This window comes from Oryctolagus cuniculus, chromosome 1 (genome assembly GCF_051225735.1).
Source record: "Oryctolagus cuniculus isolate XC-2025 breed Fujian yellow rabbit chromosome 1, ASM5122573v1, whole genome shotgun sequence".
NCBI lineage: Eukaryota > Metazoa > Chordata > Mammalia > Lagomorpha > Leporidae > Oryctolagus > Oryctolagus cuniculus.
In genome coordinates, this window is record NC_142867.1 from 220,519,187 (window position 1) to 220,533,694 (window position 14,508).

A 14,508-nucleotide genomic window follows, 5' to 3' on the forward strand; every position below is an offset into this window, starting at 1 on the left:
TAGGTTGTGCATGCTACAGTGAATTTTGAATTACCTGCCACATTGACTAAATTGCACAATTATGGCCCTAAGAAACTATTTTGCTCAATTTAGCAACAGTTGTTTTTGTTTGTATGTTTGGTTTTTTAAACAGAAGTATCCTTATCCAAATAGAGTTACTCTAGTTGAAGCAGGTTTGTAGGACAGCAGAACAGGCTTTCTTCCCTTACCTCAACTCTTTTTCTACCAATGCAGAACTCTTTTGAATCTATAGAATAACTTTGTGAAAACCATTACATTATAGCATTACTGTAAACTTCCATGTCTATATTAATAGCCATACTGCCTTGGACAAGTCACTTAACTGTTCTGGAAAATGACAAAAATAGAGGCTGGTGTTGTGGTGTAGATGGTAAAGCAGCCACCTGCATCAGCTGCATCCCATATGGGCGCAGGTTCTTGTCCCAGCTGCTCGACTTCTGATTCTGTTCCTCACTAGTGGCCTGGGAAAAGTAGTGGAAGATGGCCCAGTGCACCTCTGCCATCCACCTGTGGGGTTCCTGGCTTCAACCAGGCTCAGCCCTGGCCACTTGGGGGAGTGAACCAGCAGATGAAAGACTTCTTTCTGTCTCTCCCTCTGTAACTATAACTCTATAGCTTTCAAATAAATAAATAAAATCTAAAAAAAAAAAGAAAATGACAAAAATGATTCCTACTTTCATGAAGAACAATGAAATGAAAATAATCTTGTACAGTTCCTAGAATACTCAGTAAGTGCTATTACCTTTTTAGTTGCTCAAGAATGCCATGTGGTGTTGGGCTATCCAGCCATGCCAAGAAATCGCTCCCTTCTTGGCTACCTTAATTTATAGGGTTTCAGTTTGGCAACCAAAACCTTTTTCAAGTATTTCATCCCCCTAGACATAAGTCTCCAAATAAATCTGTTCATCAGTTCCTTTGAACTGTGTCTCCACCTGTTATTTGTATTATATACATAGAATTTGTCCATGTATCTGAGTTTCATTGAAGGCCTCTACTACCAGCACATAATATGGTACTTAGTATTGAGTATGTCCTCAATTATTTAATTGCCTCAGTTATTTACCTAACTTGATTGTGATTCCTATAGCCTGAGTCTTCCTAGCTCAGCACCCTTATATTGGATAAAATGGGATGCTCAGGGGTAGAAGTTTGGCAATGTGGTTGACAACACGTGTGACACCTGTATCCCACACCAGAGTGCCTGAGTTTAAGTACTGTCTTCACTTCTAATACGGTTTCTTGCTAATGCACACCCTGGGAGGCAGCATGTGATGATTTAAGTAGTTGAGTCCCTGCTACTCACACGGGAGACCTGGATTGAGTTCCAGTCTTCTGGCTTCAGCCTTGTTTAGCTCCCATCTATTGCAGGCTTTGGGGAGTGATCCAAAATGAAAGCGCCCCATCTCTCTCTCACACTTCCCCCTTGCCTTACAAACAAAAATGTTTTTTTACAACAGATTTCTTAGACAAACCCTGTATAAGATATGTTAAAAAAAAAAGGCAAATAATTAACAGAGGTTGGTTAAGTCTTTGCTTTACTCATGCTGAGTAATTATCTAGCATTTAAGGTTCTGGGGCAATGGTTTATTCAGAATTGAGTGCTTACTGTAGGCCAGGCATTATGCCATATGTTTAGAAAAGAAAAACAATGATAAATGATACTCATGCACCTATTTTCTCATTATTTCACAGTCTTTCCTGTCTTCAATATTTGAAATCTAGTGTTTTATCACTGTGGATTTCCTCAAATATCAGGTACAGGCACTGTCTGAATGATTGGGTCAATCCCAATGTGCACTCCAGCCTGGATACTCCATTATTCCAATCAGTAGAATAAACTTGGCTTGAGTTTTACAGTGTTCCTGTGGGTAAGGCAAATAATGCTTAAGTAGTTTTACTTCTAATCTAGCACCAATTAATGGTCTCTTAAAAGTGAAGTGTTACCCAGCTCTGTAGGAGGGAATTGAAAGGCAAAGCCTAAGTATGAGTCTCAAGTCTATCCTGCACCTGACTAGGATGCTGATTTGCATTCAGTATGTGTAGCCCCTCAAGGGATCTCCAAACAAATTACAAACATGGAACAGCAGGTTCCTGAATGAGTTTTACAAGCAAGGCAGTGGTGAAGTAGAAGGCAGCTTGGCAAAATACATACTCAAACTCCAGACCTATGGCTCTATCTTATCAATATCATTAATATTTATGGAACACTGGTTAAATCAAATTAGGCGGCTTTGGGACTGGCAGTGAATTCTAGTGGGAAGATCACTGGACTTGGAGTCAGGCCTGTATCTGAATCACAACTCTGCCTCTTAAGTAACTGACCTCAGGTAATCACCATGCCTCTGGCATCAGTTTTTCCCTATCTGTATAATAAGGATGTTGGGCTATATCACTAAAATGCCTTCTAGCTCTATGATTGCAATTAATTTGTTAACCAGCCAGAATTATGGTGTTTTTCCCCCAATGCTTTTTCATAATCTTATAATTTTATTGTGTTTACAGTAGTGAAAAAAAATTTCACTGTGGAATCATTACAACCCTGATCCAATTGCTTCTCTACTTCAACTGTTGTGACTCTATCACTTACTAGCTATTGTCACCCTGCTGAGCTAGTGTCCTCAGCTGGTGAAAGGAAATGAAAATATATGGTTTAAAGGGATGCTGTGAGAAGTGAAAGATATTAATGGGGTAAAATAATGTACAAATACTAATTCAGAAAATGTGACTTCCATTGTAGGAGCAAAGGCTTCCTTCCCTTCATGGTGAACTGATACGTGTTCTTTAAATAAATGCTGGAGGAGATTTCAGAACTGTGTTGGGGATGCAACAGCATGTTCAGCACTGCCTGGCTTCTTAATTAAAAAGCCTATTGGAAGAAGAGTGGAATTGCTGGAGAGACAGAAGCAAATTCATTCACAGCAATGTATCCTGCTAGAAAATCAAACATTAAACTTAAACTCTAAGGATTTGATTAAAATGACATCTTGACTGAGAGGCAAATAAAATCAAGATTTTAAAAAGATACATATCAGTATATGTGAGGGCACTTAAAACAGTTTATGGAAAATGGGAAAAAAGTTAAGGTTATTTTGATGCAAAAAAAATTTTGAAATCTATACATAAAAGGTTTCTTCAAAAATTAAATTTTTTTGTACTAAACTTATTTCCATGGTCCATGACCTTTTTAAAGCATCCTTGTCTATTAATACATATCTATAGATATGGGGATATACATGTAGAGAGAGAAAAAACATTTTTTAAAAATACTCAGAAACATGTTTAGCTATTTTTGTTAATGACTGTTTTAAAGGGATTTTTCCTCCAGGTCCATATTCATTTGCTCTAATAGTTATAAAAATAAGGCACACATCTCACTGTTAGGTGGAGGTAATAAAACATGGCGATTAAAACTTTATAAGCAAGGAGACCTAAGTTCAGTTCTGCTCCTTCCACTTAGCTCTGTGACCATGAAATCATTTAGCCTCTCAGCCTCATTTTCCTCATTAGGAATGTAATGATTCTGTTCCACATGTTACTGCATTTTTATGAAGAGGTGATGGATATAGAGCATTTAGCAGACTACCAATTTTGAAATCATGGTAATCTAAAAATCTGAGACTCAACCCTTGTTTTTGCAATACATGGATATTATGAAACTGTTGATGAAAAAGTCTATCCCCTCACCTCAAAAGAGGTTTATTTAGTAACAGACCAAAATCCTGATAGAAAACATGAGGAGTTTGTGTGAGTGTACATATATCAAATGTATGATTTTGTCATCTAGATAAAACCAGGGTTTTCTTTTGGTGACTGGCTCAGGTTATGTTATTTTAACTATAATTACTGTATATCTTCATAGAAAATTTAGATCTGAGATTCCATTTATTCACTTACATCCTTGTTAAACATGTAAGATATCTACTACTTATTAGCAATACTTATATATGAGTAAGGAATCTTTGAATCTCATGAATATTGCAGTCAGGTAGCTTATGGTCTAACTGCAGAGATGATGTGTATAAATAATGAACGTATACTGAAAAATAAGTTAAATAGTACTAATCAGAAATGGAGTGCCAAGTGTTTGAGCCAGACTATTTCTATTTGAGAGGGTCTGGTTGATGAAGGCATTGAAACTAAAGAAGACATCATGAACAAAGATACAGCATTAAAGGGAGGAGTGAGAAGTTGGTGCCAGCAGGCATTAAAATGATGCCTGAGTGAGGGAACATTAAAGAAATTCAAAGAAAAACAAGCCCAAACCAAATGAATCTTGTAATCTTGATAAAACTTTGTAAAGTCTGATTCTTTTTTTATTTGTTAATAATTTTCAAAACCCAGTATTTTGCCTCTGTCTTGTATCTGGACAAGCACATAAGAAAGCTCAATGGGCCGGCACCATGGCTCACTTGGTTAATCCTCCACCTGCGCCGCCAGCATCCCATATGGGCACCGGGTTTTAGTCCCGGTTGCTCCTCTCCCAGTCCATATCTCTGCTGTGGCAAGGGAAGGCAGTGGAGGATGGCCCAAGTGTTTGGCCCCTGCACCTGCATGGGAGACCAGGAGGAAGCACCTGGCTCCTGGCTTCGGATTGGCGCCGGCCATACGGTCATTTTGGGGGGAGGGGGTGGACTAACGGAAGGAAGACCTTTCTCTCTGTCTCTTTCTCTCACTGTATAACTCTATCAAATAAATAATAATAAAGCTCAAGTAATTACAATTTTGGTGCCAGTAAGTATTTCAAATCACATAAGCTCTAACTTATTCATGGGCACCCTCATTCAAGCCCTAATTCTAAGCCACTATAAAACACCCAACTCATCTCCTTTCCCTGTTAAGAGCCGATATTGCTGTCACCAGAAACCCTTGTGTAAGCAACAAAACTTTAAGGGGCAGTTAGGGATCCTTGCCACCACGGGAGGGCTTTGTTTGCTAAAAGCCTCTGTTGTTGCCTGGGGTATTTGTTTTTGTTGTTGTTTTGAGTCACTATCTCCTGGCAGGCTAATTCTTTTAACTGTGCTTCATTTGCTGAGCCCTGACAAGTCTCTGTTAGATTTACTCAGAATTGCTGATTTTTTTTTTTTTTTTTTTTTGGAAAGGCAAAGACAGACTTTAGGATCCCTTCTGCTGGTTCACCTGCCTGTAACACCTGAGGCAGGCCAAGCCAAAGCAGGGAGTTGAAAACTCAGTCTAGGTCTCCCATGTAGATTCAGGGAACCAAATACTTGAGCCTTCACCTATTGCCTTCTAGAGTCTGCATTAACAGGAAACTGGAATCAGAAGCAGAACCAGGACTCAAACCTAACTAGTAGCCTAAGTGCTAGGCCAAATGCCCACCCTAGACATTTTTTTTATATTTTTAATTTTATTATTTTTTTTTGACAGGCAGAGTGGACAGTGAGAGAGAGAGACAGAGAGAAAGGTCTTCCTTTGCCATTGGTTCACCCTCTAATGGCTGGCGCACCACGCTGATCCGATGGCAGGAGCCAGGTGCTTCTCCTGGTCTCCCATGGGGTGCAGGGCCCAAGCACTTGGGCCATCCTCCACTGCACTCCCTGGCCACAGCAGAGAGCTGGCCTGGAAGAGGGGCAACTGGGACAAAATCCGGCGCCCCGACCGGGACTAGAACCCGGTGTGCTGGCGCTGCAAGGCGGAGGATTAGCCTAGTGAGCCGCGGCGCCGGCCCACCCTAGACATTTTTATAACTGACTCTCAAGGATAGGTGTAGAGTTGCCCTGGGTTATGAGTCTTGCTCTAAACCTATCTATGTGTCTCAGATTGAATTCTGTATCCGGATTCCAGCAAAAGTTGTGACTGACACTAGGCTCAGAGAAATTACTTAAGACCAAGCATTGCCACCGGTATATATAGTTCTCAAGGGAAATTCTGATACATTATATGTACTATATGCAGATTCAGTTCATGGTCCTTCATGGAAGAAGGCCATGTGAAATAATACAGTCTATATTCCTAAAAGCAGACAGCTTACTAGGATTTTACAAAATGTTTGTTCTGCTGTTACTGCCTAGGCTACTGTGTTCACAAAATGACCCCTGGGCTGGTGCTATGGCACAACAGGTTAAGTCCCGCCTGCAGCACTGGCATCCCTGTTACTCCACTTCTGATCCAGCTCCTTGCTAATGTGCCTGAGAAAGCAGCAGAAGATGGCCCAAGTACTTGGGCCAATGCACCTACATAGGAGACCTGGATGAAGCTCCTGGCTGCTGACTTCAGCCTGGACCAGCCCTGGCCAAGGCAGCCATCTGGGGAGTGAACCAGAAGATGTAAGATCTCTGTCTCTCTTTGTCCCTCCTTCTGACTTGGTAACTCTGACTTTCAAATAAAACTAATCTTTAAAAATAAAATCCTCATTCTCAGAGTTATAGGGAAAACCATCTATAGCACCTCTATGGCATAGCCAAGGGGTTAATTTAAATTAGACTTAAGCCCAGAGTCTTTAAACCTTATAAAGAGGGGCCAGTACCATGGCACAGGCAGCACCAGCACCCCATAAGGGCACCGGTTCTAGTCCCGGCTGCCCCTCTTCCAATCCAGCTCTCTGTTATGGCCTGGGAAAGCACTCGAAGTTGGCCCAAGTGCTTGGGCCGCTGCACCTGGATGGGAGACTGGGAAGAAGCACCTGGCTCCTGGTTTCAGATCAGCGCAGCTCTGGCCATTGTGGCTATCTGGGGAGTGAACCAACAGAAGGAAGACCTTTTTCTCTGTCTCTCCTTCTTACTGTCTGTAACTCTACCTCTCAAATAAATAAATAAGCAAACAAACCTTATAAAGAGAATATTGGGCCGGCGCCGCGGCTCACTAGGCTAATCCTCCGCCTGCAGCGCCGGCACACTGGGTTCTAGTCCCGGTCAGGGCGCCGGATTCTGTCCCGGTTGCCCCTCTTCCAGGCCAGCTCTCTGCTGTGGCCAGGGAGTGCAGTGGAGGATGGCCCAAGTGCTTGGGCCCTGCACCCCATGGGAGACCAGGAGAAGCACCTGGCTCCTGCCATCGGATCAGCGTGGTGCGCCAGCCGCAGCGTGCCGGCCACGGCGGCCATTGGAGGGTGAACCAACAGCAAAGGAAGACCTTTCTCTGTCTCTCTCTCTCACTGTCCACTCTGCCTGTCAATATATATATATATATACACACACACACACACACACATATATATATATATAGGAAGAGACCCTCTTCCTGATGATACAGATTTGTTATTTTCAGGAGGAAGAAATTTGTGAATAGAGTCAAGATAGAGGAGACTCCTCCCACACCCCTGCCACCAAACTACACAGAGTAACCGCCAAAACAAAGTAAAATGAAGTTGGATGCAAGGAGAAGAAAATAACATATTAAAAAACTGAAACAGAGACCTATAATTTGACCCGAATGGAAATTCAGAATTTACTGAAATCATTTATACAACAACAAACAAGATAACAAGATCTTGCTAACTGGCTTTTCCATTCTACAACTGGGTTCTGAATTAACTTTTAACATCTGGTAAATTGCACCAATTGTATAACTGGGGCTCAAATTACAGTTATACCTGGAAATTACCTTACATTTAAACAAAGTACTTGTATAATCTTAGGGGAGTTTTAGAAGAAATTTCAGGAAATGTAAGGAAGGCAAATAAGGATGTCTCCTCTTAATCATCAGAAATACTGTCTTGCCTGAATTTTCCACAGCTAGACAGGCAGCCATGACACCCATTTCCCTAAAACATCCCATAGTGCACAGTGATAGTCTGAGTGAGTAAGAAATCTGAATTCAGTTTTTGGCAGTTAGGATGGGCTTGCCCAAATGGAACCTATGAAGCCTCCCCTCCCCCATTAATTAAAATAGTTAATAGTTTAAAACAGAGCCTTTGAGATTTGAAACCCATAGATCAGACATATTTAAAGAATTATTATCCTCTCTGCTTCATCACTTAATGTTCCAATTTTGCCTGTTCTTAAACCTAGAAAGAACGAGTGGCACAATGGATAACTAATGTTAATGCCAAGGTTCCACCTATTAAGGGTCCCATATCAAATATTGAATTACTAACTACCCAATCAACAATGGGAATATTCTTTGCAGTCATAGATTGGGCTAATGTGTTCAGTGCCCATTTTAATAGCCTCTCAGGCATAGTTTGCCTTACCTCAAGGGATCCACGTCCCTTTAGTCAGGCACCCACGGGGTACCTGTACAGCTGGGCCTTCACAAGCCTTTGCAAGTATGACTTGAACCACATCCTACTTTCAGACAATCAGTAACATCCCACTGATCAGATTTTCCTACAAGGTGATTCACTTGATACACTCACTGACATACAAACGTTGTCAGAGGAGTTCACAAAAAAGGATGTACCCCACATGATACCCTCCAGATGCAACCATTTTGATGTGATAGAATTTCATTCTTTTTTATTGCTGACTAATATTCCATTGCATATAGTGGTAGTGGAGCTGTGAGCCTTTGACTTAATGTAAATTTGAAATTTCTAAAAAATGAAAATAAAAATAAATTATACATTTCAAAAACAAGGGGGTGGTGGGGCCGGCGCCGTGGCTCACTTAGTTAATCCTCTGCCTGTGGCGCCAGCATCCCATATGGGCACCGGATTCTAGTCCCGGTTGCTCCTCTTCTAGTCCAGCTCTCTGCTGTGGCCAGGGAAGGCAGTGGAGGATGGCCCAAGTGCTTGGGCCCTGCACCCGCATGGGAGACCAGGAGGAAGCACCTGGTTCCTGGCTTCAGATCAGTGCAGCGCGCCGGCCATAGCGGCCATTTGGGGGGGTGAATCAATGGAAGGAAGACCTCTTTCTCTCTCTGTCTCTCTCTCTCACTGTCTAACTATATCTGTCAAATAAATAAAAAACAAGGGCGTGGCGGAGGACAGCCCATTGCCTCACACATAGCACAAGGTCTTGCCACACTGGTTAGATTCCTGATGGTTAGCAGAGGGCAAGTCTACCCCTGAGAAATGGCATCTACAATGTTTAAAATAAGCTCAATATTTTTAAGTCATGTTTAGGTTCTAGAAACAACATATTCCTCACAAATTTATATAAGTTCGTTTGAGACGTTCCTCACAAATAAGCCCACCTTCATTGTGATCTTGTGCAATAAAAAGTCCCAGAATTGTAGTATAATAAGGAATTCTAATCAGTGCCTCAAGCAAGTCCTTCATTTAGAGGCCTTAACTTCCTCTCATGCTCCTGAAGTCTTTAGACCATGCTTGATGGTCATAAGTTGCCTAGAGACATCGGGTGCAAGAAACTGCCTCATTCTCTGTGCCATTAGAGTGCAATTGCTGACTACACACTGGTCCCTCCTGGAAACAGAGGCAATTATCACAAGCCCTAAGCCTGTTACCCTTCATACCCAGCTGTATGTTATGCCATGGGTCAAGGAAGTAGTTCTCTGAAAGCTCATCATAGCTCCTGAGAACTTGATACAGCAGAGGGAAACCTGGCAAATCCTATCTGTAGAAGGGGCCCTCTCCATCTTTAGTCCCACCTCAGATGCCACAGTGCTAGTGAAAGTCACTTCCTTTCCCAGACACCTTGGATATCTGGGTAGCCCCTTTGGATCAACTGAGTGAAGAGCAGAAGAAGTTTATATACTTTGTAGATGGCATTGCCACTATCATATCTGATGGAACTTACTGCAAAGCTGCTGAGTTTTAGCCCTTAACTGGAACATCCCTGAATAATGGGAAGAACTCAGGAGTCAGCACAGCTGGCCAAACTTTATGCAGTTCTCTTAGCACTGGATGCTATGGACAAGACTCTGCCCCACATGCACAGTTCTATAAACTCTTGGACTATCTCCAATTATCTGTTTTCCTGTTCCAACAAATGGCTGCAAAAATAGTTCGCTATCCAAAGTTCCTCTCGAGGGTAAAGAACTCTGAATTTCTACCTCAAAGATAACTGAAATGTAAGTCCAGGCCAGCTCTGTACATACTAAATACAAAATAACACAGTAACAGACTCACTGAGACACTCGTCATCCCCTTCAGAGTTCCTGACGTCATTCACAGTGTCCATGGCACTCAATTTCACTTCTCAAAATGCATACTATTGGGCGCTTACATAAGATATTTAGTGGAATTTTCACCTCCCTTACAAGCCCTAGGCTGAAAGGCTCACAGAGAGCCATAATATCTTATTTAAATAACTTCAAGAGGGCCGGCCCTGTGGCACAGCGGATTAAAGCCCTGGCCTGAAGCGCTGGCATCCCATATGGGTGCCGGTTCTAGTCCCAGCTGCTCTACTTCCGATCCAGCTCTCTGCTATGGCCTGGGAAAGCGGTAGAAGATGGTCTAAGTCCTTGGGCTCCTGCACCCATGTGGAAGACCCAGAGAAGCTCCTGGCTCCTGGCTTCGGATCAGTTTAGCTCCAGCCGTTGTGGCCAATTGAGGAGTGAACCAGCGAATGGAAGACCTCTCTCTCTGTCTCTACCTCTCTCTGTAACTCTGTCCCTCAAAAAAATAAATCTTTAAAGAAAAACAAAAAATAACTTCAAGTTCAATTAAATTAAACATGGCACATTTCAGTCATCACTCAAACACCACTGGTAAATTGTAATAAATATTCTGGCTCCAGTCTTGATACTTAACTGCTGAAATCTTCCAAGTCTGCTACTCCCCCTTCCCTTTCAGTCTTCTATTTGAGAAGCTTGATAAGAAGGCCTAGATACTCCCATTTTTGGTGCCAGGCATTAAGTTCAAACCATGTAAGCCCCAGATAGTGCATAGGAACCAACCTTACCCTACCAACCTCCTACTATATAAAAGGCAATCCAGTCTCCTTTCCCTACTCTCTCAAGTCATTTTTGGACCTGCCAGGGACCTCCCTTTTCTCTCCTTAGAAAGTTTCATTATGTAAGTGATAAGTCTTTTTATATAATCTTGGTGAATAGGCAGCCATCATCAGTCTCAACACTGGAACAAAATACTGAGTGGGGTCTATCCTGCTATTTCAGAGTGACAGAAATATTTAAATATTCAAAATTATCTTATAATATGATAAGTGAAAACTTCATAAGATTATTTTCTGAGCAGCTACATGAATAAAACCATGTGTTTTGTGAAATGACATTTAATATTTCAACTTAAAAATAGCAAACCTCTAAATCTCACATGCCCCTGAATCTGAAATTTGTTTGACACATTTGATAATTCTGTAAAAGTGTTGGAAATAAAGTTAAATGAAAAAGTAGCATATCTCAAAGGGTAAAGAGAGATTAAGCATTAGCTCACCCAATCCAAGCCCCAGGGGCTGGATCTTAGAGAATAAAACTTTTACTAACTGACACACTGGAAGAAAGGTCATGTAACAGGCACATATTCCCTGGACCCTTCATAAAATATTAATTGCCAGCCAAAGGCAAGGTACAAATGACCAAGCAAAACCCCTGAAAGTGTGTATTCTTCCACTCTGGTGAACATGATCACAGATGTATTTTTTTTCTCCTCATTGAAAGGAATACATTAACTCCAGCCAACTTAATATATACGAGGACTATTCTTCAATGTCCCGTAACATTTTCCACACATAAAATCTCTCACCAACTGGCAGCATGGTCAGCTTCTCTGAAGGAAATTAAACTTCTCTAAATAGAATGTCAGAATCAATTCTGGGTGTGGCAGAGGGAAGTACTCCCTACAGAAACAAATTGCAGAAGGGGATCTTTATTTTCATTCTAGAAGATACTGAGTTCTGTGACTTAAGCTGCCTGTGCAAGTAGGTCCCAGCCAAGGTCTTACCTTCCTTTTGGTTACCAGACTGGATATATCCAATTGTCCATTTTGTATTGCCAATTGTCTATCTCTTAGGAACATTAGGGAATATTCAAAACTGAATTCAGCTCTCCCATACTCAAGACTCTTCTTTTGTTCCACCCAAGGAATACCAGCATCCATTCAGGCACATAAGCCAGAAACCTTGGAACTATCTCTCATCATTTCTTTACCTCTTGCTTCCCACCTCCTATCATTCAATCATTAAGTTCTCACCATAATAGTAATTTAAATTTTTTCACATTCATTTATTCTTTTCCTCATCCTAGTGGCTACTAAGTGTTAAGCTGCTATTATTTTTCTCCTTGAAACACACTGCCACAGCTTTCTGACTGATCTTCGAGATTCTCATCTAGCATCCTACATGTGCTTTCTCCCATCTCAAGTTCAGCCCCATCCCATTCTAGCTAGAATCAAATTCTAAAATGCAAATGCTTGTAGCAATCCAAAAAAACCTTTAAATGGTCTTTAATTGCTTCCAGTAAAAGTACAAATGCCTTAACATGCTCTACAATTCCCAAGGAGACACAGATCCTGCCTCTTTCTAGAATCCTCACTCCCACTTCCATCCTACTCTAGTAGCACTCTGAGGCATCCACATTTTCTCCCTTATCTCAGAGATGTTTCTGTACATTTTTGTTTGTTTGTTTGTTTGTTATTTGGAATTCTTTTCCTACCCCCAATATTGGCCTAAATCTTACCTTATTAAGGTCTTCTTAACATTTCTGATCCACTTCCCCGATTGAGTCAGGTATGTACTGTACACTTTTGTTTTTCCTGTGCTAACATTCATATGTCACATTGTGATTTTCTTGGTACTTATCTCCCTCCAAGACTAGAATGAGCCCTATGTAGGCAGAGCAGCATTTAGTTTACTACTCCATTGGCAACTTCAAGCACAGTACTTGAAATATAGTGGCACTAAAACTGTTACTGAATAAATGCAGGGTAGGGGTCAGCTTAGCTCATGTGTTGATATGAACACCTTGGGTCACAATTAGCAGCTGCTGGTTGTGCCACCTCCTTCTCCACCCACCAGCTGCCACCCTGAATCACTATCTAACAGCAACAGAAAATGAGCTAGGGATGAAAACGTGAGAGGAGTGCTCCCTCTGATTTGCTTTTCCTTAGAGAATATGCTCTATAAAATAATTGAAAGTCATGTCTCTTTCTGGTCTCAACCTAAACTTTGTCTTGGTGCAAAGTCACCACCGGAAGAGACATGACTTCCATTTTATGACAAATAAGTTATATATCAATAAAGCTACTCCAGAAAAAACAGATACCTTTGGACACCTGGTCTCTTGAATTACGTTTCAATATGCTTCCTTGGATGAGAGAGGGAGGAGAAAGAGGAAGTCCTAATTCTTTTGCTAATTCAGTCTTCCCTTTGAGCAAAATGGGGCAACAACTCCATTTACCCTACCTATATCAATAGGTTTATTAAATTAAGGATCTTTCCAGTTGTAAGTTTCTATGATTAAAGTGCCCTAGACTTCAGGGACTTCTTCACCCATGATCTCCAAAAGAGCCTTCCATCTACTTGGGCATCAGTGGAATCAAGGCCATTTCTTACCCAGGGACTCAGTGGTCAAGTCAGTCTCTAAGACCTTGTTCAGAGCCTACACTCCAACCCATGGTCAAGGTGCAACTGAGAAACAAGGCTCTAGCTGTGGCCAGCATCACATGGCTTAACTTACGCTGCTCTGTCTTCCCTCCTTTTCACTCTTTCTAAGTACTTGTAATTTTTGCACAGAGAAAATAAACACCTCTCAGAGAGAATCCTCTTTCTAGAGGGCCACTGTGGCCAAGTAATAGCAAAATGTAAATTGTGAGAGGATTGCAGCAAGGAAAAATAGAAAAAAGAGAAAGAAAGAGAGAATAACTTTGGTTAGTTCTATGCCTTTGAATCATATATTTCCCCTGCCTCCCACTCTCGAATTTCAGTTTTCTAGGCATAAAGATAACAACGTTAAAGTGTTGCCCTAAGAATTACATGAATCTTGTATGTAAAGTGTCCAGCAACATCCTGGCACACAGTAAATTCTCAGTACATAGCATCTGCCTTTATAAAGGAGCAATAGGACAGGTGGACTCTGAAGCCAGACAATGCTAGGGTAGAATCCTGCCTCTTCCTGTTGTCATCCATGCGACTTTGAGCAGATAAGTTTTCTCATTTGAAAGATACAATAGTCTGGACCTCGCAGGACTGTTAGAATATAATATGAGATTATTAGATTAACTGGCCCACAGGAGGACTTGACACATGTCGGCCATTGTTACCCGTCCTCTGTCACCCTTGACTTCAACACACATGTGCACAACACATGTTCTTCTTAAACAATAAAACTTGATGTTCAATTGTACACACTTGCCCCTTGGTGCCCTACTGCTGGGTTCTAGGCCATATGACTGTTAACTTTGCTTTCTAGTCCCACGTCAAGGTCAGACACAGTTCAAATTCAAAAAGTTTTCGGGTTAGCCAGGGAGAAATAGCCATGACTTTGGAAGAATGGCACAAAGAAGTCATATATCTTAGGCTGCTGTAGTCAGAACTGGAAAGGACTACATCATTATGCTCTTTGCTTGAGAAAATGAATAGCAATGATAATCACCATTAGTTTAATTATTTTGCATAATAATAGTGAATGATAATAATAATAATAGCTGGTGTTTCCTAAACTTTATGATATAGC

General features: G+C 41.3%; 2 protein-coding genes across 10 annotated transcripts in view; one reads left to right on the top strand and one right to left on the bottom strand.

Annotated features, from left to right (window-relative positions):
- The window catches only part of ASTN2 (astrotactin 2), a 1,018,233-nt gene that overhangs the window by 243,558 nt on the left and 760,167 nt on the right, over nt 1–14,508 (bottom strand). The gene's annotated exons all lie outside the window — the stretch shown is intronic.
- Nucleotides 1–14,508, top strand: part of TRIM32 (tripartite motif containing 32) — a 37,225-nt gene that overhangs the window by 14,416 nt on the left and 8,301 nt on the right. The window contains exon 3 of one of the 4 annotated variants that reach the window (XM_089319930.1): nt 2,759–4,741. The exons of 2 other annotated variants lie outside the window; for them this stretch is intronic. In XM_089319930.1, coding sequence (XP_089176056.1) covers nt 2,759–2,806 — 48 coding nt within the window. In that variant the 3' untranslated portion in view covers nt 2,807–4,741. Of the gene's footprint in view, nt 1–2,758; nt 4,742–14,508 lie in introns of those variants that run through there. One more of the 4 variants, XM_089319934.1, reaches the window with a different exon arrangement.